The sequence below is a fragment of the Anolis carolinensis genome, chromosome 5 (genome assembly GCF_035594765.1).
Source record: "Anolis carolinensis isolate JA03-04 chromosome 5, rAnoCar3.1.pri, whole genome shotgun sequence".
Taxonomy (NCBI): domain Eukaryota; kingdom Metazoa; phylum Chordata; class Lepidosauria; order Squamata; family Dactyloidae; genus Anolis; species Anolis carolinensis.
In genome coordinates, this window is record NC_085845.1 from 185,045,508 (window position 1) to 185,066,971 (window position 21,464).

A 21,464-nucleotide genomic window follows, 5' to 3' on the forward strand; every position below is an offset into this window, starting at 1 on the left:
TGTACCCTAAGATAAAAGAAGCTTCTTTTTGAAAAAAAGATCTCCATGAAAAAATAAAAACAAAATCTGATTCTACAGTCCGATTTGTAACTCTGTTGAATTATAATTTGAATTCAAACATACTTGAATGCAGAAAGCAACCCAAAGGCAGACAGAGGAGGCACCTTTCCCTTAATATACCTATCTGATTTGATTACAGGTAGTCCCCGAATTGCAAAAATCTGACTTACAAATGACTCACAGTTAAGAATGAGGGTGAGACAACAGGAAGTGAGAGAAATCTGCCTCTCGGAAGGAAAATTCACTCCTGAAAGAGTTATCATTGGGAAAAGTTGTATCAGCTGAAGCTTTATAACCAGTCCTTGTTTCCACAACAAGGCAAATTTTTCAAAATCCAATTCTCACAGGGAAAGAAAGTGAGGTGAAATCTCCTGAACAAGGGCCCAGACAGCAAAACAAACACTACAGAGGTGTTACCCCTTCCCTATGCTATCCAAAGCTTAAAAATATGTGTGTTTTTTTGGCTGAAGTTATACTTTAAAATGTACTTGTTCTGACTTACATACAAATTCAACTTAATAACAAACCTACTGAACCTGTCTTGGTCGTAACTTGGGGACTACCTGTATTAAGATTTGCTGTAGTGGAATGTCCTCAGCCTCCCACTATAAGAAAAAATACAGAATGTGAAATACATAAGAGAAATCTCTCTTGGTATAGCACCCTATTTGCAGAATGCCACATTTTAAAAGCCCAACAGATACCAACATTGGCTTTAGTTTGGTAGCAAAGTGCTCATCTCAGCTTCTGAGTGTTGACAGTTCTCAATAGGCCAACGTAAAGTCTCAAGGTTTCCAGGGGGAGAAACGGATAGCAGGTTGAGCAGTGCTGAAGGAGGAGAAAGTTTGGTTTTGATATGTGGAGTGACTTTTACAGCCCTTAATCCTCTAGCATTTGGAATGGAAGTTCTGTGTTAAGCGCTGATTATGTCCTATAAAGCTTTATCTAGCTCAGGTCCAGTTTCCCATATGAATCTGCCTTTGTTTTGAAATATTTTGGGGAGCCATTCTTTCCATCCCACCATCTTCACAAGTTCATCTTCTGATGCAAATCTCAATAGCTGTTCCCAGGCCTTCTCAGTAGCTGCTTCAAGGCTCTGGAGCTCCCTTCTTAGAAACCTTAGAACAGTGGTTCTCACCCTAGGGTCCCCAGATGTTTTTGGCCTTCAACTCCCAGAAATCCTAACAGCTAGTAAACTGGCTGGGATTTCTGGGATTTGTAGGCCAAAAACATCTGGGGATCCCAGGTTGAGAACCACTGCATTAGAATGACATCCACTTTGCTGTTGTTTTTCTTTTTAATGGTCAATCTTTGAACTGCTTTTAATTCTGTTGATAGTATAATTATATCTTAACTGTCATATGTTGAAGATTTTTAGCTTTATCTGTTTTAACTCTGCAAACAGCATTGAGTCCAACGTTTGATGGCAACGATAACGACGACAGCTTGGGCTCACTTTTGCACTAGATTCTAATTGTATCCCTGAACTGTCAAATTGTAGAGCGGTAGTCTTACTTGAGCACCCCTGGTTTAATAGGTTGTATAGTAGATCACAACTTACTGATGCCACTAACCACTTTAATAATACTTCTATTGTCTATATAAGCAAGGTAATACCTTGGCAACTATTTGCCCTGATGAGTGTGAAAAAGAAGCAAGTCTTGGAGGGGAAGGTTGGGGTATGCATGGCTGGATGATGAGACAGAATCTCTCAGGAGAAGATGTTTGGATTTTTCCACAGACAAAATAGCCTCCAGGCTTGCAGCATTTGGGTGGAAGTTCTCTCTTAAATCAATAATTTGGGCGAATTATCTTATTGTTTGGAAAATGCTGTTCCCAGCTTTTGGCTAGACATAAAAAAATACTGCATCTCAGTGCAACAAAGCTGTTGACCCTGCACTTGCTCGGAAAAGAACAGTGTCAGTTTAAAACCATCTTGCTTGAATCTAGTTGATCAGTAATATATCCAGGGCTATAGCTAACAAGACATTTTGCATATACAGCAAATCAGAGGAATTGATACTGCATAGCCAAAAAATAGATCTTTATGTATTATAATAGTTATTACTTAACATTTATTTTCTGTAGCATATATAGTTCTCTTTTTCTTCCTTACAACAACCTATGGAGTGGATCAAGCAAAGAAATTGAGAGTGATTGTTCCAATGTCATCCAATTAATTTCGGGTCTCAGTGGACACTACAGTTTGTGCAACACTAGCCACAATTGTAAACTCAAGCACCTCAGTGGTTCCTATTTTGTATTGGTTGGCTGGAACAAAAGTTTAACTTTAAGAAGCAAAGAGTTTGATCTCCCTCTGGAAAAATCCTCTCTTCCCCTATTGAGTGCAGCCTTGATTCTTACTGTCCTGAAACATCAGAGAATCTTGTTAACTGTGCTTGTAATCTCCAGAGCGTTGTTGCTGAGCTTCATTAATCCCAGTCTTTGTCTTGCTGGACTGCAGCAGGAGACTGTTCAGTGGCAGAGTTGGACTCTTTGCATTCACTGAGCTAACTTCTTCCTCTCTTTTATTAAAAAAGCTACATTAAACAGCATGTGTTCAGTGCTGGCCTGCGGTGCTATGGGAACCAGTGAGGCTCAATGGCACTAAACAGCTGGCTTCAGATAGGGATGGTTTATCCTTGACACAAATTACATGCTCCTGGCAAGGTTTTGTTTTGGTCTTTGGCTTAGACGGATGATGCCACAGAGCCTGTAGCTGTGTTGGTAAGATTTCCATTTTGCAGTTCTCTTCAAACAATGCAAAATGTCAACAGTTTTCTCCTTTGAGAGAAATTTTTAAAATATATGGTGCAGTGCCTTCTCTGCCTCTCACTGGTTTTTAACGCCTGTCCATTGTCATGCCCCAGTGACCCAGACTCCTTTTCTCTCTACCTTTCAGTGCTTAACTGGTCTAGCATTTCCAGTGTTGGTTGCCTCCTTATGGCTCTCATTTGAGCCTCAGCTTTGGTAAACAAGGAAAGAGACTTCCCAGCAATGAGGAGGATTGGGGACAGCTGTTGGCCGTGCCCACATTCAAGGCTATTTTGCTCATTCCTTTTCTCCCTCCTCCCCATTCCCCATCCCCTGCCCCTGTGGGGAGCCAACACCAGAATTGTATCAGTGCTAAGCCAATGTTGGGAAGCCTCTCTTGCAATTGAGACAAGCAGCAGGAGCACCAAAGGCCTTGGGGGGAGGCAATGGAAGTGTGAATCAAAATGCTGCTGTGTTCTGAGTGGAGATGGAAAGGGAGACTGAGATACTGTGAGAAGCATTTTTACTGCTCTCTTTGCACTCTTGGCTTGCCAAGTCTTTCCTGCTGCCCGGTGGCAGCTTGTTAAACAAATATAACCTCATCTGTAGAGGGGGACAGTGGGGAAAGGCAAATGCAGACAGACCGCAAAAATGCAAGTGTTACATTAACTCCTTTATTTTAACTTGTTCTGTTGTTTTGGTGCATGCCCAAGGGTGGTAGTTTTGGTTTGTATTTCCTACAAGAACCAGTACGGTATACTGGTGTCAGTGTTGAACTAGGACTCAGGGAGACCAGGGTTCAGCCATGGATTCTTGCTGTGTGACTGTGGGAAAGCCCCAGAGGAAGACAGTTGGCCAGCCTCCTATGAATACATAGGAGCGGCCATTTCAAGCGCCTGAGTGACAGACAAACTTCCTCGGCGTCTATGAAGGAAGGCTCCCAAGAAGCGGCCTGTCAAGAATTGGCTGCCTCTGACAGAGTGAACCACGGACACTTATACCATGGAGGACTTGAAAGCAGCCTTGCATTCAGAATGTGAGGTGATGGAAGCAAAACCCAGTGTGTGTGTGAATAACAACATTCCCCTCCTGACGGATGAAAAATTTGACTTTGACCTTTCACTGTCTCCTTTGAGTGAAAATGACAATGAAGTTTTTGTTGGACCAATGGGACATAAAGAAAAATGTATTCCTGTCTTGCTTGAATCTCAAGAAGGACCAAAGAATAAATGCTCACCATCAGCTCAGGATGCACCAACATGGAGTCCTCTTGCTGGAGAGAAATTTGTTGAAATTTTTAAGGAAACCCATCTGGTAGCACTGCAACTACAAAGTGCAAGCAAAACCAAACGAAAAAATGCTGGCCAGCAGGAAGAAGCAAAGTCAGCGACTGTGGACAAGTTTGTGCAAGAATCAAAATCAAAACTGAAGATCCTTGAGAGAGGAATAGTGACCAATAAAACCCCAACATCGATTAAGAGAGAGACGTTTTATGTGGGGGAAAGCCCAGTTTCCCAACTGCCACCTTCATTACAGAAGTGTTCAAGTCATCCTGCCAGAATGACGGAGGACTCTCATTGCCTGCAAAGACTTCTAAATCATTCTAGTCCCGGGCAACTGGATAAATTACCCAAAGCATCTGTGATGCATTTATCCCGATCAAAGAGTGACAAAAGCATTAAAAAACCAAACACATTTCAGCCTGTTAAAATGCGTCTGTAAATAACAATAGCGTAACAACAGGACAGCCAAAACAAGGGAAGCTTTCAAGTTCTTCCAGCAGGAATGATCTGAATAACATGGGGTCATCTGAAGATTTGCTCTCTGAAAAATTAAGCATTGCTCCAGATAGAGACCCACCATTCTGTAACAGTTCTTCAGCACAAGAGAACCATACTCTTTCTGCTCCCAGCAAGTTGAGTGCAAAGACAAGGCAACTATGAATACATCCAAGAAAAAAGTTCTTCTGAATAAATGTGACCTCCAAGTTAGATATTTCAAGGAATAAATAACAGAAAGAAATCTCCAAGTATATTAGTCCACACCTAATACAGTAGAGTCTCAATTATCCAACACTTGCTTATCCAAAGTTCTGGATTATCCAACACATTTTTGTAGTCAATGTTTTCAATACATCGTGATATTTTGGTTCTAAATTCGTCAATACAGTAATTACTACATAGCATTACTGCACATTGAACTACTTTTTCTGTCAAATTTGTAGTTAAACATGATGTTTTGGTACTTTATTTGTAAAATCATAACCTAATTTGATGTGTAATAGGCTTTTCCTTAATCCCTCCTTATTATCCAACATATTCGCTTATCCAGCGTTCTGCCGGCCCGTTTATGTTGGATAAGTGAGACTCTACTGTATACATAAACTAGAACTGCAACCAAACAATTCACAAACATATATATTTTGATGTTTGATGTTAACGTTTTAGGTTAGATATAATTTATTTGATAGTTTATGTTTTATTTAACTTTAGGTGTCATGTTGTAATGTATTTTTATATGTTGGGTTATTTTGTGTTATAATGTTTGTATTTGTTGTTGTGTTGAGGCATTAAATGTTTGCCTTTTTGTTTGTTAGAATCTGCCCTGAGTCCCCTCGGGGATATAGGCCGGGATATAAATAAAGTCTTAATATTATATATTTTTCTTTAATTGCATTGTTTTTTTTGAAAAAACGAACAGAGAGCAGCAATTGCACAAGGGAATTGCTGAATGGAAAGAGAAGATCTATTCAAAGTATAGAAACTGCAGTGCTTGTGCTCTGAATCCTCTACTGATGCTGCAACCTTGTTCTTATAGACCTGTTTATGTACAAACCTGAGTAGTGTGTTCTGTTATAGGGCTTGTAGATCAGGCACTAATTTTGCAAGTTTTATCTTTATAGTGATATTTGCAAAGGGTTTTGATTTCTTAGCTATTCCTTAGCATAGATATAAAGCCTCTTATATATGCTATGTGGCGGCACCTTTGCAGTTTATATTGTCTTTTGCCTACATGTGGTCTGCATATTAACAACCTTACTAGCTTGATATTACCATTTGACCCTTAATATCCTAGTGATTACATTATCCTTCTCCATATCTAGTACTCTCCAGAGTTAGAACACTTAGTCTACAACACTTAGCACCATGTAACTGGAAATGGTAAGTGTTGTGGTTGTTTACTTCTGGAAGGTCATAGATTGTGGAAGCCTAGGTTATTTATTTTTATTTTGTTTTGTTTAAGAAAGAGTTGTTTTAAAAGATTCCATTTTGAACTAAACAGAATAAAAATGCAGTGAAAATCAGCCAGGTTATTTGGAACAGAGTTTAGATACGCTTTTGTGTATTTTTGTTTCTATTTTAGCAAAGAAACCTTTATAGCAGATTGCGTGCTTGTCGACTGGCCATAAGTGGATACTTTAGCTCTCAACCAGTATTTATCAATATGCTGATTATAGTGATTACCTTAAAACACTGGTAATGACAGTAATAAAAGCTGGGGCAGCACAAAAGCTGAGAATGTGAGTGGTGAGTGAGGAAATTTCCAGTTCATAGCCAAACTGAGATTAAACTTGATATGATATATTGACCTTTTTTGCAGACTCAGTTCACTGTATTTTACTAGACATGTTGACTAATGTGTGCCTGCCAAAGCTTGAAAATGTTACTTTTTGTACTACAACTCCCAAAACCCCTCAGTCAGAAAGAAAGAAAAATGTTTCAATCCCTGTTGTTTCTTTTACTTGCGGAATAATTGTGAAGATTATGGTGATGATGCAATTTCCCCTTCTTCTGGGTTTTGGCTTTGTTGTGTGCATGGAGTGGTAAGTTTTTTGTTGGCAGGGGCAAAGGGAAATTTGTTTAAGCTCTGTCAGCTACTGCTATTAATGTGAAGAGCTTTGTAGCATCCACAGTGCTTAATAAACATTCCCATAGGCCAAGCGTCCAACCACCTCATTAAGTCTGCTGGTCAGCTGCACTGGTGTCATTCATTTGTTTAAAGGTGGCTCTAGTGACTTGCTTTTCGGCTGCCACTATGGAAGACCTGACATCTCCCCTTGCCACTGTCGGAAAAGGAAGTATGTCATTATCAGACAGTCCCTGCTGTGTTGGCTTTAATTGTCAGGAGGCATCCAAGGGACAGGCAGATGGCTCAGTGTGTCTGCATTTAAGTCCTCTGGCTCTGTGCCAGGCTTGATGGCTCATTTTGTGTTTAAAAAAACCAGATCAGTTTCAGAGTTGGATAAAAAGAACAAAAATACAAACCATCTCACAGCTGCAAGGTCTGGGGCTCTTGTTTGGCTTGATAAATATTTACGGTGCTGTGAAGGCTTCCCCCTTGTGTGCTTTCCCGAGTACATAAATATATTCAGGGAATAAATAGGCAAGTCTCTGCATCAGTATGCTAAGCTCAGAAATATCATTATTCAAAAGAATTGTACTTAGAATTCCACCAGTCCCTCCTCCCCATACAGTTTCCTATTGTGCAACAAAGATGTGTGTCTTTGTGAGTGTGTATGACTATGTTCATACACGTGTATGCCAACAATACAAACCAAGCAACCAGTCTATAGCAGCAGATATTTTTTACAAAAACTTTAATTTTTTTCTCCATTTGCCTTTGAACCAAAACAGTCCTCCCTGAATTGCATGAGGGTTCTGAGTTGTACTCAACTCAACCAAAGGGAACCAAGTTAGAAAAAGATGGTCCAGAAAGAAACTGAGCTGCTGCTTGGATGCTGTCTGTAAAGAGTCCAGTACTCAAGAGAGGAGCTTGTTAAATCATGTGTACGAAGCTTCTGAATGGAAAAATCAGCAATCAGCTATTTTCATAACAATGGCTGGACTTGATTTCAAAATTTATTTATTTATTTATTTACGTCATTTCTATCCCACCTTTCTCTCCCGAAGGGACTCAAGGTGGCATACAGACCTGGCAAAAATTCACTGCCAGTAAAACAACAATATAATCCGAAAAAACATAAAATAGTTAAAAAACAATTTACTCATGTGACAGTATACAGAACTTAAAACATATGAAATGCATAAATCCATTCGTCCAAGGACTTAGCGCATAACTTATTCGTTAAACGCTTGTGCACATAGCCAGGTCTTTAGTTTGTTTCTAAAACTTAGAAGGGATGGAGCCTGCTGGATGTCACTGGGGAGGGAATTCCACAGCCAAGAGCCACTACTGAGAAGGCCCTGTCTCTCATTCCCACCAGCCACACTTGCGAGGCAGATGGGACCGAGAGCAGGGCCTCCCCAGAGATCTTAAAGTTCTAATAGATTCATAAGAAGAGATATGTTCGGACAGGTAAATTAGACCAGAACCGTTTAGGGCTTTATAGGTCAAGACCAGCACTTTGAGTTGGGCTCAGTAGCATATTGGCAGCCAATTGAGCTGACGCAACAGAAGAATAGTATGCCCCCTGTACGCCGGTCCAGTTATAAGTCTGGCTGCTTCCTGTTGTACTAGCTGGAGCTTCCGGGCCATCTTCAAAGGCAACCCCACGTAGAGTGCACTGCAGTAATTTAAGCGGGATGTAACAAGAGCGTGGACCACTGTTGCCAAGTCAGACTTCCCAAATGGAATAATGCAGCACAATAGAGTGGTGTGATAAGGCTCAGAGATTGGAAATTTTTCTTCTCTGGACCACAAGCCATGCTGATTCAGGAATAGTGAGAGTTTCCTCCCATATGTACCTACTACTCAGAGGTGGCCCTTTAATGTGCTAAAAGGGCACCCCTCGTTTGTAAAGCATTTGACTGAAGTCTTGTACAATAACAGCATATTGTGTAGTTATTGTATAGCTGGTGTTTCTTGCTGTATTTGTATCTGTTTTATTGAGGGATTTTTTAGCTTTGTTCTCAAGACAGACATTATATAAATAGCTCTGTAAACAACTGATGTGTCATCTGTCAGATACTGTGAAACCTGATTGTTTTTGTTTTTGCTTTCCTTATTTGGTAAGGCTCTTGGGCACGAATAGGTTTTTTTTTAATGCTGCAAACAAGTCTTTGCTGCTTATACAACTACCAAAACCTGGTGGAAAAAAAACCCAAAGGTGGGAATTGAATGCCCCTCCAGATGTTATTGGAATACAGTTCTAGCTATCTGAATCAATAGCGAGGAATGCTTGGCGATTAATTCTAATCATATCTGGAGGGTGGCATGATTCCCTTTCCTGTAAGACCCAAATCAGTTCCCTTCTTCCTATTCATTGATCATTAATCCCATCCTGACAAATAGGAACAGCTGAACACTTCACTGTGCCACCTGCTCCAGATTAATCTCCTTACGGTGTGATGGCTGGCAACTAGCTGTGAAGGAGAACAAATGTGGCTGAGAAATCACAATATCCTCAACAGGGCGAAGCACATGCTCGGAAATAGATGCAGAAGAGAAGTTTTTTTTGTTTTTTGTTTTTTTACAAGAAAGGCATCAGCACCTCATTATCGTATCTGTTGCTTTTTAAAGCCAGTGTTGCCCCATTTCTAATTTGAAATTATTACTTCCTTTTTTCACTTGGTTACTGTCAAGACTCGTGGGTTGCACTCTTATAGGTATTTACTTGAGAAGAAAGTCAGTTGAAATCCATAAAATGTAAGTAATGGATAAACATGGATTTCGCTACTGGTAAACATTATCTTCATGATGGATGCGGCTGCTTTTTATAGGATTCTAGAACACGATTGTTGTAGTTTTAACTGTCTTCAGGCCTTTCAGACTCAGTGCTGTGGCTTTCCTGATTGAGTCTATCTCCCTCAAATACAGTCCTTCTTCTTTCCCATTGCCTTCTATCTTACCAAGCATTGTTGTATTGTCTAGTGCAGGGGTCCTCAAACTTTTAAAGCAAAGGGCCGGTCTACAATCCTTCAGACTGTGGAGGGGCCGAATTATCATTTGAAAAAAAAAAACGAACCAATTCCTATGCACACTGCACATGTCTTATTTGTAGTGCAAAACAACAACAATGAAAGAACAATACAATATTTAAAAATGAAAACAATCTTAACCAACATAAACCTATCAGGACTTCAATGGAAAGTATGGGCTTGCTACTGGCCAATGAGATAGTCAAGTTAATTAGGATTGTTGTTTGCTGTTGTTGTGTGCCTTCAAGTCATTTCAGAATTTGAGTGAGCCTAAGTCTAAAATTAATTATTTATTTACTTACTACATTTATTTACTACATTTATATCCCACCCATCTTACCCTGAAGGGGACTCAGAGCAGCTGTATGTACATACAATATATTATTAGCATAGCACAATATTAGCATTATACATTACTATATTGAACTATACTGCAATACTATATGTAATATAATTAACATATAATTAATATTATTATATAGTATTATTATTATATTGTATAACATTATAATATTTTTATCAATATTATATGTATATACAATATATTATATTATATTATAAAAACTGATATAAAAATGTATTATAAAACTGAGGGTGGGGGCCAGGTAAATGACCTTGGAGGGCTGCATCCGGCCCCCGGGCCTTAGTTTGGGGACCCCTGGTCTAGTGAGTCATGGCTTCTTATGATACGACAGTTTCAGTTTAGTCGTAGCTTCTAGGGAGAATTCATACCTGATTTTCTCTTTTTAGTAGCCCATGATATCTAGAGAACTCTTCTCCAGCACCATTTCTCTAATGAGTGGATTCTCTTCCTATCAGATTTTTTTTCACTGTCCAGCTTTCACATACACACATAGGAATGGAAAGTATGATGTCTTGGACCATCCTTACTAGTATTCAGTGATACATTTTTACATTTCAGGAACTGGTCTCGTTCCTTCATAATTTATTTCCAAGTCATAGAGCACATTTATACTGTAGAAGTAATGCAATTAAAATAATTGACATCACCTTAACTGCCATAGCTCAAAGCTATGGAATCCTGAGATTTGTAATTTGGTGAGGCACCAGTAGTTTTTGGGAGAGAAAGCAAAAGAGATTCTAAATCTTCCAACTTCCATAGCATTGAGTCATAGCATTTAAAGTGGTGTCAAACTACATTAATTTTATAGAATAGATGCATCCTTAGTCATCTCCTGGTTTCTTGACTGCAGTCTCTATTCTGAGAAAATGGTTTTCTTTCTTTTGTAAGAAGTAGAGCCTTCACATTCCACAGAGATGGACCAAATAGTTCCTGCTGTATCTTCAAACTCATTTTTTTGTTCCAATTGGAAGAGAAACACAGATGGAGTCTTCTTGCCGTCTCACACAATGCAATTTTCAGCTGATTCACAGCTGATGCGTTAAATGACTTCAGCGCTGAGTCATCAAGCAATAAACATGCATATTTCAACAAGTCTGTAGGGTTGCTACTTGTTTTTTCTCGTTTTCTTCTCCCTGCATTGTAGCTAGGTGCTTTCAGGTAGATATATGGCAATGCTCTATTATGGTTTTCTTGGAAAGAGTTCTTCTGACAAAGTTTGCCTTCGCCTTTTGAGGCTGAGAGAGAGTGACAAGGTCACACAGTGGATCTCCTTAACTGAACAGGGATTTAAGCTTTGCTGCTCCCTCCTTCAGGTCCTATTCCAATAAACAACAGCTGGGTCCTAAGTACCTACAATCAAATCCTTTTTCTGTATTAACTGCAACCCTTGCTTAATTGCTTTGCCTGCTGTTCTCTTGCACCCATGGCGTTTGACATTTTACTGTGGTTCTTTTGTATTATCTCTTGTTATAATAACATCTCACACTATCAACTGCATACAAATATACAGGTAGAGTTTCTGGGTGAAATAGAGAGAGCTCCTTTCCCTAATGGTTGTAGGAAAGAACTAATTTCATCAGGCTTTCTCTGTCATGCAAACAGCAAGTATTTCCTCTTCTGCGAATATATTAAAGAGTGGTGATTTGAATGTTGAGCTATGACTCGCAGACAAGGATTCAAATCCCTGACACGAGAAAGTCAGAGTCTCAACCACAGATGGAGGCAAAAGCAAATCCTATCTGATCAAATTTACATTTTAAAAATCCTGTGATACGATTGCTTTAAGGTTGTCATAAGCTGGAAGGCACGCAACAACAGCAACAATAACAGAGATGTTATAAGGGTTGGGGCTTTGTCTCTTCTTTCACCAGACAATCTGATATAGAGGTGAAATACGGAAAGAACCTGTTGGTCCTTTTCCTAGAATGCATGTATTGAATCCACTGTTAACAAGCTACAAGCAACATTGTCATTTGCAGAAAGCTGTTAATTTGTTTTGTTTTGGTAACAAGGATGTTAGCAGCAATATTATATTTTTGAAAAGCACAGTGAGTGGGAATGTTGCATTTTCTCTCTTTGGGTTCTAGTTTTGTTTTATTTGCTTTTGGCAGTTTCTTTTAAAGGGCTGATTAGTCATTTTGAGAAGGGTTTTGAGTGGAATTTTTCAGAATTTATCCCGCTTGTTCTATTAATCCTAAGTAAATTTTAATGTAACTCAAAATAACAGGAATGAGGAGCATTACAAGTTATCTTTCTAATCACAATTATAATCTCCTTATAATTTCTAATGATGAGCAATACTAATTATCTTTTTTTAAAAATAAAGTCACTCAACATACTATCTTTGAAACCTACCCATTCCTGTTTTCCATCCTCTCCTTTGGTACTTGGCTGCATTGGTATCTGCTAAATCTGTGGGGGTTTTTAACGAGAAAAAATCCCTGAACGAGTTGTAAAGATGAAAGGACTCGACAGCCACATCTGAGCTCACATCCCAGATTTTTGCAGACATGCTGAGGGAGGTTAAGTTGCACAGAGAAGCTGATTGCTGGAACAAGCTTTGACAGCGTTTGGGAAGGAGGTCACAGATGTGGATTAAGGAACAAGGCATGGGGAAAATCATCCTTTGCCTATAAGCCTTTTGTGACCTGGTTTGCTTAGTCCATGCAGAGACTCAACTGCATTAGATAATGCTGTGATTATTAGTGTGTTATTTTGATATTTTCTACCCAGCTCTTTGCTCCTGACTTGTACACCCCAAACAGGTTTCCTCCCTCCCTCCCTCCCTCCCTCCCTCCCTTGACTTATCTCTTACTGATCTTTCAAGATCATAGTTCTTTACCTTACAGTCTTAAAACACCATACTGAATGCATGGATAAACCCATAAACCCATATTAAATATAAGCAATTTCGAATGATATCAGTTTTAGGAAAATACAATTTCAAAGCCTCTACCAGGAGGGAATATTTTATTGGCAAGTTGAAATTTATGATTATAGGTGACTTGCCAAGCTCACCTCAATGGGTTACAATGGCTGGGCGGGAATTCAAACCGTGGTCACCGGGGTCATAGTCTGGTGTTTCAACTGCTGCACTGTACTGGCTTTGTTATGCAGTTTTATTAATATTAATTTTAAGATGATTCCAGTTATATCTGTCCAATTTTTTCTTAAGTAATGTGGTGATTGTTCTTTAATAATAATTACCCACACAACTCTGTTGAACTTCAGTTCGCATTTGTAAATTACTGTGAACATTTATTTAGATTTTATGTCACTTTATAATTCTTGTATGATTCTGTCTGACTATATTGGTTGAGGTTATTGATGTTATATTCAGTTCACTGATATTAGTTTTTTAACGCTGTACAGTGTTCCCTCACTTACTGCGGGGGTTACGTTCCAGGCCCACCCCCAATAAGTGAAAATCTGCAAAGTAGGGGCACTATATTTATTTTAATATTTATACATTATATTAGTAGTTAGGTGGCCTTTCTCCCCTTCGCAAGCCTTCTTCCTGCGCTTCTTCTTGGCGGCCTCCTCTCCGGTTTCCCTTTTGCGCATGCGCCTCCCTTTTGTTGGCATCCAGAATGGCCTGGCTGGACGCTGACGAGAAGGAGAGCGCATGCGCAAAAGGAAAATTGGCACCTTTTGCTCATGCGCCACCGCTCAGAAAAAAATGCGGAGCAGTGAGAGAGCGAAAAGTGAACTGCAAAGTAGGGAGGGAACACTGTATTCATATGTGGGGTCTTGTTGGGATTTTATGCCAATATTTATCTGTTTTTTGAAGGCATTGAATGTATGCCATTGCTTGCTGGAATCTGCCCTGTGTCCCTTCGGGAAAATAAGGCAGAATAGAAATAAAGTTTATTATTATTATCATTATTATTATTATTATTATTATTATTATTATTATTATTATTATTAATGATAATAATAATTCATTTATTACCCACCTCCCCTTGTGGGTATTGTTAATTATCAAATTTGCTAGGTGGTGAATGGAGGGTTTGGCATAAGAAAAATGTTAGCTGCCTGTCCTTAGAATGCAGCGTGCTAGAATAGAGATGCAGCCTTGTCAGCCGAAAGGAAGTGCCATGCATGTTTGGCATGATGAAAAAGAAGGCTTGAGGCTAAAAGGAAATTGTGTTCTCCATGCCCAGAATTCTGAAAATGCCAACGCTACATCTCTTGTCGCTGGAAGAAGCCTGATGTATCATGGATGTTATAAAATAGCTTGCAGCTAGCAATCGAAATGTAGAGGGGGGAGCATGGTTGAAGTTCAATATATACATGAAGTGGAAGTGATCAGATGTGGGAAGATTATGCATATGATTGAAACCGTAATTGAGCCTTTACTCCCTAGAGGCAATGCATGGTTTCTGTATATGCTGGGTTTCTCAACTCTAAACAAGAAGTCTGGGGTTTACCTGGCATTTATCATGAATGCAGTATAGGCAAAAGCTTTATTTTCTGCACAGTTGCTTCCTTTGGTTTGAGTCTCTGTCCTACCAGCATTTGAGAGCTGTATTAAGAAACCTAAGCTGTTGTTTTGTGTAACATTACCTTCGATATAGTGGAAGGTACTTCAATTGAGGTCAGAAAGTAGAGGATAGTGTGGCTGGAAAAATATACCCTTGTTAGATTGTGTTTTTAAATCTTTTGTTTTCAGAGGCAGTCAGCCTGTGTGTGAAAGAGAAAAAGAGGATATATGTACTGCATAGCGCAAGCCAATAGACCAGCATTCAATTTAATGGAGCCCGTAAGGATTTAATGAGGGAGCTTTATTTGAAAATATTTGGATGCCTTGTTCTTCAGTGTGTTTGTAGGTCTCGCCTGTGGGTGTCTCAGTCCTGCATGGAAACTAATCAAAACAGAATGGCTTGCAATAATGAGATCTCGGAGGCCCCATAAACACAACTGTTTTTGTCTCCTTCCTGGAGCACTGTTAGTATACTGCTGGTGTATTCATTTCTGTTAGCAGTGCAGGTTAATGCCTCTTGAATGTTTAACATGTGCTGTCATTTCCATCTTTTAAAGGCCAGATCTGTGTAACTGTAGAGGTAGAAAGGCCAGTTTTTTGCCCTAAGGCTCTCCACAGACCACCAAAGACAACAAAAGATAGTTCTTCTGCTTTTGAAAAATGTCTTTAATATTCCCTATACGAGCCAGACTAAGTTTTAAGATCTTTGTGGAGGGATTTCTGTCAATCCCACCACCATCATCAGGCACATTTGTGGGAGACGTGGATGAACTCCTTCTCCATGGCTGTGGGAGTTGCTTGTAGTTTATCTCCCTGTCACCCCAGACCAAGATGAACAACTTCAAAAGCTTCTAGCCATATACAAAATGACTACATGTTTCTTGCATTAAGAGTAAGGTTTATTCAGGCTTAAAGGAAAGCAAAAAGGGGAAAGAGCAAGAGCACATACATATGGGTGCCAGACTATCTTGTATAGGAGGGACAATGGCTGACACTAAAATACAAGTTTTATACTACTTTTGAATTTTGATTACTTAAGCCAGCCTATGGTTCTAGTCAATGAAAAATGTATATTTGTCTCTCACTGACTTGTCTGGTCAAGTGGTCATGGTTTTGCTTGATTGTATCATTTCCTGCTCTCTAAAAATGGACATTTCAGACAAGAAGCTGCTGTCAATCATGCACTGGCCACTACTTGGGCCATCTACTCCTAAAGCAATGAGTAGCCAGAAGTATGAGCGTTCTTTGCATGACTCAGCAATTTCTTCACAAGGGTGTTCTGAAAACAAATGTTGTATTACACCCATTTCTATTTACTTTATTTTTATGTTATTTATTTTATTTTTATCCTATCTGTCTCCCAAAACATTTAAGTAAGAAATACATTATAAAAGCAATTTAACAGTACAACTGGGATAGTATACTCTTACAGAAATCATGAGGTGTTTATTCAGTATTTTTGTAAACTGGTTTTGAGTTTGTCATTATCCAACTGCATTTCTCCATGTGATTTGGAAGATCAAGGGAAGTCATGTGATTTATGGTTTACATAACAAATGAAAATAAAGTCTACTTGTATGCCAGTTATTGCCAAACCTTAGGATGTGTTGGTTTCTTTCTTATTAAAAATCAAGTGATGAATTTCCAATATATTTTTTTTGCTTTTTCTAGCCTGGATGCTAGTAAAAAGAAAATGTATTAATGGTATAGAATACTATAGATCAAGAGTGGGTAACCTGTGTTCCTCTGGATATTATTGGTCTACAATTCATATAAGGACTCCTCAGATTAGCTATGTTGAAAAATTATGGGAGTGCTGTCCAGCAACATTTGGGGGACCCCATGTTATCCACCTTCAGTGTAGAGTCTGTGGGTTTTTGTCTGCTACCATATGTTGCTGAGGCATCAACCATAATATCAACTATTTATTCGTTTGAGTGAGAGAGATCCCTGTCTTGAGCTAGCTAGCTAGCTAGATATTCGCTTTCATCAAGTTTGGGAATCTGGATTATAGAGTGTTTGATGCCAAACACATGAGAAGATGCTTGCACAGTCCCAAAAATGTTACTGTGTAAATAAAGTGATACATTCAATTACCATGGTTGCTTACATGGAATTTATTTTGTCAAGGTAATTCAGTAAATTACTGTACTCGTAGTTTAAATTAATTTTTAACAGGACATCATTTCTCTAGCACTGTATTATTAGTTCTACAGCAGCTTCTTGGTGTGTGCTTTTCTATTGTTAGTGTCTTCTTTTTTCCCATTTGAAGTTGTTCCTATGGTGTGACTATCAAATTTCATTACCATAGTAATTCTGCACGAAAGTGAGGTGGGTCCTACAATTTCAAAAGGAATTTGGTGTAATTTTTAAATCTTGTCCATTTGGATCCCATATAGGGGAAAGCCTAGATATTAGATAACCCAGTGGTTCTCAAACTGTGGGTCCCCAGGTGTTTTGGCCTACAACTCCCAGAAATCCCGGCCAGCTTACCAGCTGTTATGATTTCTGGGAGTTGTAGGCCAAAACATCTGGGAACCCATAGGTTGAGAACCACTGTTCTAACCTGAGTGAACAACCTGAGAACCACTGAGATAACCAATCAAATAAATAAAATGAAGCATTTCAGTGAAGATATGGGTGCCTATACTGGTCTTCAGTCTCAATTTGTGTAGTGCAGACCAGGCAGTGATGAGGATGATTGGTCTTTGAACGTGTGCATAGAATATGGCACATTTATGGCATAATGTCCAACATGCTACTGGTGTGTGTCACTTTTACTCATGATTGTTCACGTACTAAATGCAAGTTCATTTCATAACCCAAGTTTATCACAATTTTTTCTTGATAAAAGTAACTGTATACTATTGAGATTGAAGTTATCAAATTATTAGCACCACATTTTAACAGAAAACAACTATCTAGCTGCATACTGGTTAATCTGGATTTTTTGGTTTAGGCAATTTTTTATAGTTCTATGTGCTGATGTTACTTATTTGTGTTTTTTATTAAAACAATTATTCTTTTTTGGTTGCTGTACTTAACACTTCACTTCATTCTGTTTGTAGATGTGTTAAGAGTTGTCACTCCTTGAAGCACTTGTTTTTTTTGGCACATGAAAGTAGTATTTTTAATGCTTCTTAGCTCTCCCCTTGAGCATCACACAGTCATATGTAATCAATGAATGCCAGTCCTGTGTGGCTTCCAGGGAATGCGTCAGCAGAGATTTGCATAGAGTCAGTGACATGATGATAGGGCAGTGCTTGGGCAGATAGCATTTGCACTGGCATTTTCCCAAACTCTTCCAGGAGCTGCCAAATCTGTATGCAACACTCTCACATAATTAATCATAGGAATGGTATCCTCTCAATGAAGCAATTTTAAGCCCTGAATTGACTCCATCTATCCAGCTGGCCATTGAATCCTCCTGAATAGGAAGTATTGTAAGAGGACTTTCTGTTCTAATTGAGCAAGGTTCAGGCAACCAGGAAACTCTCGTTGAGATCTGGAATATCCCTTTAAACTTGCTTATTCTTTGGTCTTGGCCTCACCTTACTTGATTGTTGACCTCGCCCTTCCTGGTTATGTCCTTAAATCCTGAGTTCCCTTTTCAATTCTTACTATTGGCTAGTCCCAAAGCTTGCTTGGGCCCATCTCAAATGGTCAACCACTGACTTGTCCTGACAGACACCTGATGTCCATGCGAGTCACAGTTTTTATTTCTAGATTAAAGCTGGGGACATCAGATTCTCAATCAGCTCTCACAGCAATGTTCCTAAGGACTTAGGGATGCAATACTGCTTTTCCAGGCTACATACCTCAGGGATTTTCCATCATTGGAATATGATAGCGGAATCTTTGCATTTCCTGCTTTCTCTGTTTATTCCCCATATTGGTAGAAATTGACAGAATCAGTGCTGCCTAAGACTTCTTACATGCACCAGATCGACAGCTTTAATTTTTCAAGGAATATTGCTGCTCTTTCTATAGCATGCAAGAATGTCCTGGAACCAGGATATGGACAAGTTGCATCTTGGAGGACTATGAGAATCCCCCAGCCATGGCTATGGGGCTCTTCAAGTTGTAGTCCAAAAAGTGCCCTTTCCAAGCTCAGTATGGAAGGTAGCTTGCCATTTCTTCTTTAACATTTACTGCTTCTTCTGTGTGGAACACTGCCACATAGTGACCCTTCACTGATGCTAGTTATAGAAACAGTGACATCTGAACTGGCCCTCCATGTGTTTCACTGTTTTTAACAACCGGTTTCACATGTGAGCCTAAACAGATTTGAAATGCGTGGGAAGTGGTTGTGGTGGTTTTGGTATGATAAGAACTCTATTCATCTCACTTGTGCTATTGCAGGAAATTTACTCCACACAGTGTTATATGTGAATATGCATGTATGCATCTCTAACATTCATTGTCTTGTCTTTTGCTCTCCATCTACAAGGAAACAGTCACTGACCTCATAGTGCATATCTCTTGTGTCTCTCTTTAACCTTTTTTTGTGTCTGCATTTTCCATTCATTTTGTTCATACGTGCTTTTTGTTTCTGTTATGTCATGTAGTCTTATACCAGTGGTTAGAAGCTGATCGCCTTGGCAAGAGCTCAGATACTGCAAACAGAACAACAGGTAAAAACAAAAGGATGGGAACGGGCATACTCATTTAAATTAACTCCAAACTTTCTGTCTCTGCTTCCATCTTGCATCTTTGCTTTTATTCATTTAAATACCCTTCTTATGATTGGGAGCTTTATAGTCTAATCAGTAATCAGTGATAATATATATATATTTCTTCTATTGCCCATTATTTTCCTATGTCAAGTCTGAATAACGATCAAAAGATAATTGGTTTTCCATCAGTTTACCATGATTATGTTTCAGGATCCCCATTTTGTGCAAAAGTAATCAAAGAGGTCATCAAAAGATTGGTTTCATTTCTATATATAATAATTATGTGGACATGTAATGTCCCAGTCTTCAACACAGGTTCCAAAAATGGCTCCCCATGCAATCTTTATTATTTTAAAGAAGGGAATTAAATTAATTAAAAGTCAGAACAACAACTGAACTACTGTTATTTAGGAAGGAGTTCTAAATGTGGCATGCCACCATAAAAAGGCCTTACATAATCTGCCTCCCCTCAAGCAGCAGTGAGAGATGGAGAGGAGCCTCTGAAGTGGAATTTAACACACTGCTGGGCTCACATGTGAGCAGGCATATAGAAGATTACTAGTCATAATGGCTGGATGCTACTTCAGACAAAGAAAGTGTCTTTGAATGTTTGTTGTTGATGAATACTGAGAGCAGATTATTTCCCTTACGCCTTCCCTGTGGGCTTCCCAGTGGCATCTGAGGGACCTTCCACACAGCCATATAACCCAACATTTCAAGGCAGATAATCCACAATATCTGCTTTGAATTGGATTATCTGAGTTCACACTACCATATAATCCAGATGTCTTAAATTAGGCTGAGTGGCTGCTGTGGGAAGCACAGTTCCAGGTCTTTTGATCTGATTTGGCTCCTTTTTAGGCTGATATACCTGGGCTGTAAGTTTTGTAGGTGAACACTGGCATTTTTGCTCAGAGATGGACTGGGAGCTGGTCTATCCAGAGAGCTGCAAAGTCTTGTATTCAGCACAGGGATCAGCACTGTGCGTTTCCCATGTTCTGTTGCTGGATTTTGTATTCTTGTTAACGTACTTTCAAGTTGAGTCCAGCATATGGCAACCCTGTCAAAGGGGGGTTTTTTTTGGCAAGATTTACTCAGAGGAATTTTGTCATTGAAATGCTGATCTCCTTCAGTCCTAGTCCAGCATTCAAATTACTACATGGCACCCCCTAAGATGCTGTATTATGTTCTGTCATATACCTCTTTGAGTTGGGGACTTCTTAGTCTGGAGAAGCTAAGTATTTTTTCTCAGTACATCTTGCTCCCACAGTCCTCATGGCAATTTGGTGAAATCTGATTGGTACCGTGTTTTCCCGAAAATAAGACAGTGTCTTATATTAATTTTTGCTCCCAAAGATGTGCTAGGTCTTATTTTTAGGGGATGTCTTATTTTTTCATGAAGAAGAATTCACATTTATTATATACTGTACAGTAGTAGTCATCATAAACCAGCATAACTAGACAAACAGAAGACTTTCTTGTTACTACCATTATTTCCATGTACAACAATCTATGGTATTTACATTTACTGATCCTGCATGCTCTGGTGTTTTGTTTGGCAGGCATGCTTCCAAACAAAAACTTTGCTAGGTCTTAGTTTTGGGGGAGGCCTTATATTTAGCAATTCAGCAAAATCTCTACTAGGTCTTATTTTCTGGAGATGTCTTATTTTCGGGGAAACAGGGTATATTGCTTTCTCATTGCGGAGGTGGGAATTGTACAGCTGTTTTGGGATTTCCATTTCCAGCAGCTCAGGCCTGCATAACTAAGAGTGAGAAGCACTGGAAGTTGCAGTCCAACAATATCAGGAGGAGACTGAATGAGTCCTATTCCTTCCTTAGCAATCTGTTAGTTAGAGAAAATCCTAAAGTCCCCAAAATGAAACAATCTGTTTTATTTATTATAATACGTGTAACTATCCTCTTGGCTAACAGTTTCCAAAGCAGAATTAATAATTAATCCCTCACCCAAGTCATCCACTGTTTGAAAAACACCCACTTGAAAACATACTAAGACACTCACACAAATACTAATTAGCAACAGAAGCCAGAGAAGAAGCAGATCAGGATAAAAGAGCCCTCTGGCCAAGAATTATTTTGGATTTCATTTAAAAACAAAATAATATTGCATGAAATTTAGAAGAAGGTGGTTTCAGCTGTTGCTTGGACTTAAATCTGGAATGAATTCTGAGCCTATAGGATTCTGGATGAGGATTCTTTCAGAAGCATATGAAGCAAGAATTTATTCTG

General features: G+C 39.1%; 1 protein-coding gene across 4 annotated transcripts in view; it reads left to right on the forward strand.

The window, feature by feature from the left end:
• dennd5b (DENN domain containing 5B) overlaps positions 1-21,464 on the forward strand; it is a 130,363-nt gene that overhangs the window by 38,501 nt on the left and 70,398 nt on the right. For 2 of the 4 annotated variants that reach the window (XM_062981105.1, XM_062981108.1), the window contains exon 2: positions 19,108-19,173. The exons of the other annotated variants lie outside the window; for them this stretch is intronic. In XM_062981105.1, the coding sequence (XP_062837175.1) occupies positions 19,108-19,173 (66 nt within the window). The remainder of the gene's footprint in view (positions 1-19,107; positions 19,174-21,464) is intronic. 4 annotated transcript variants of the gene reach the window in all.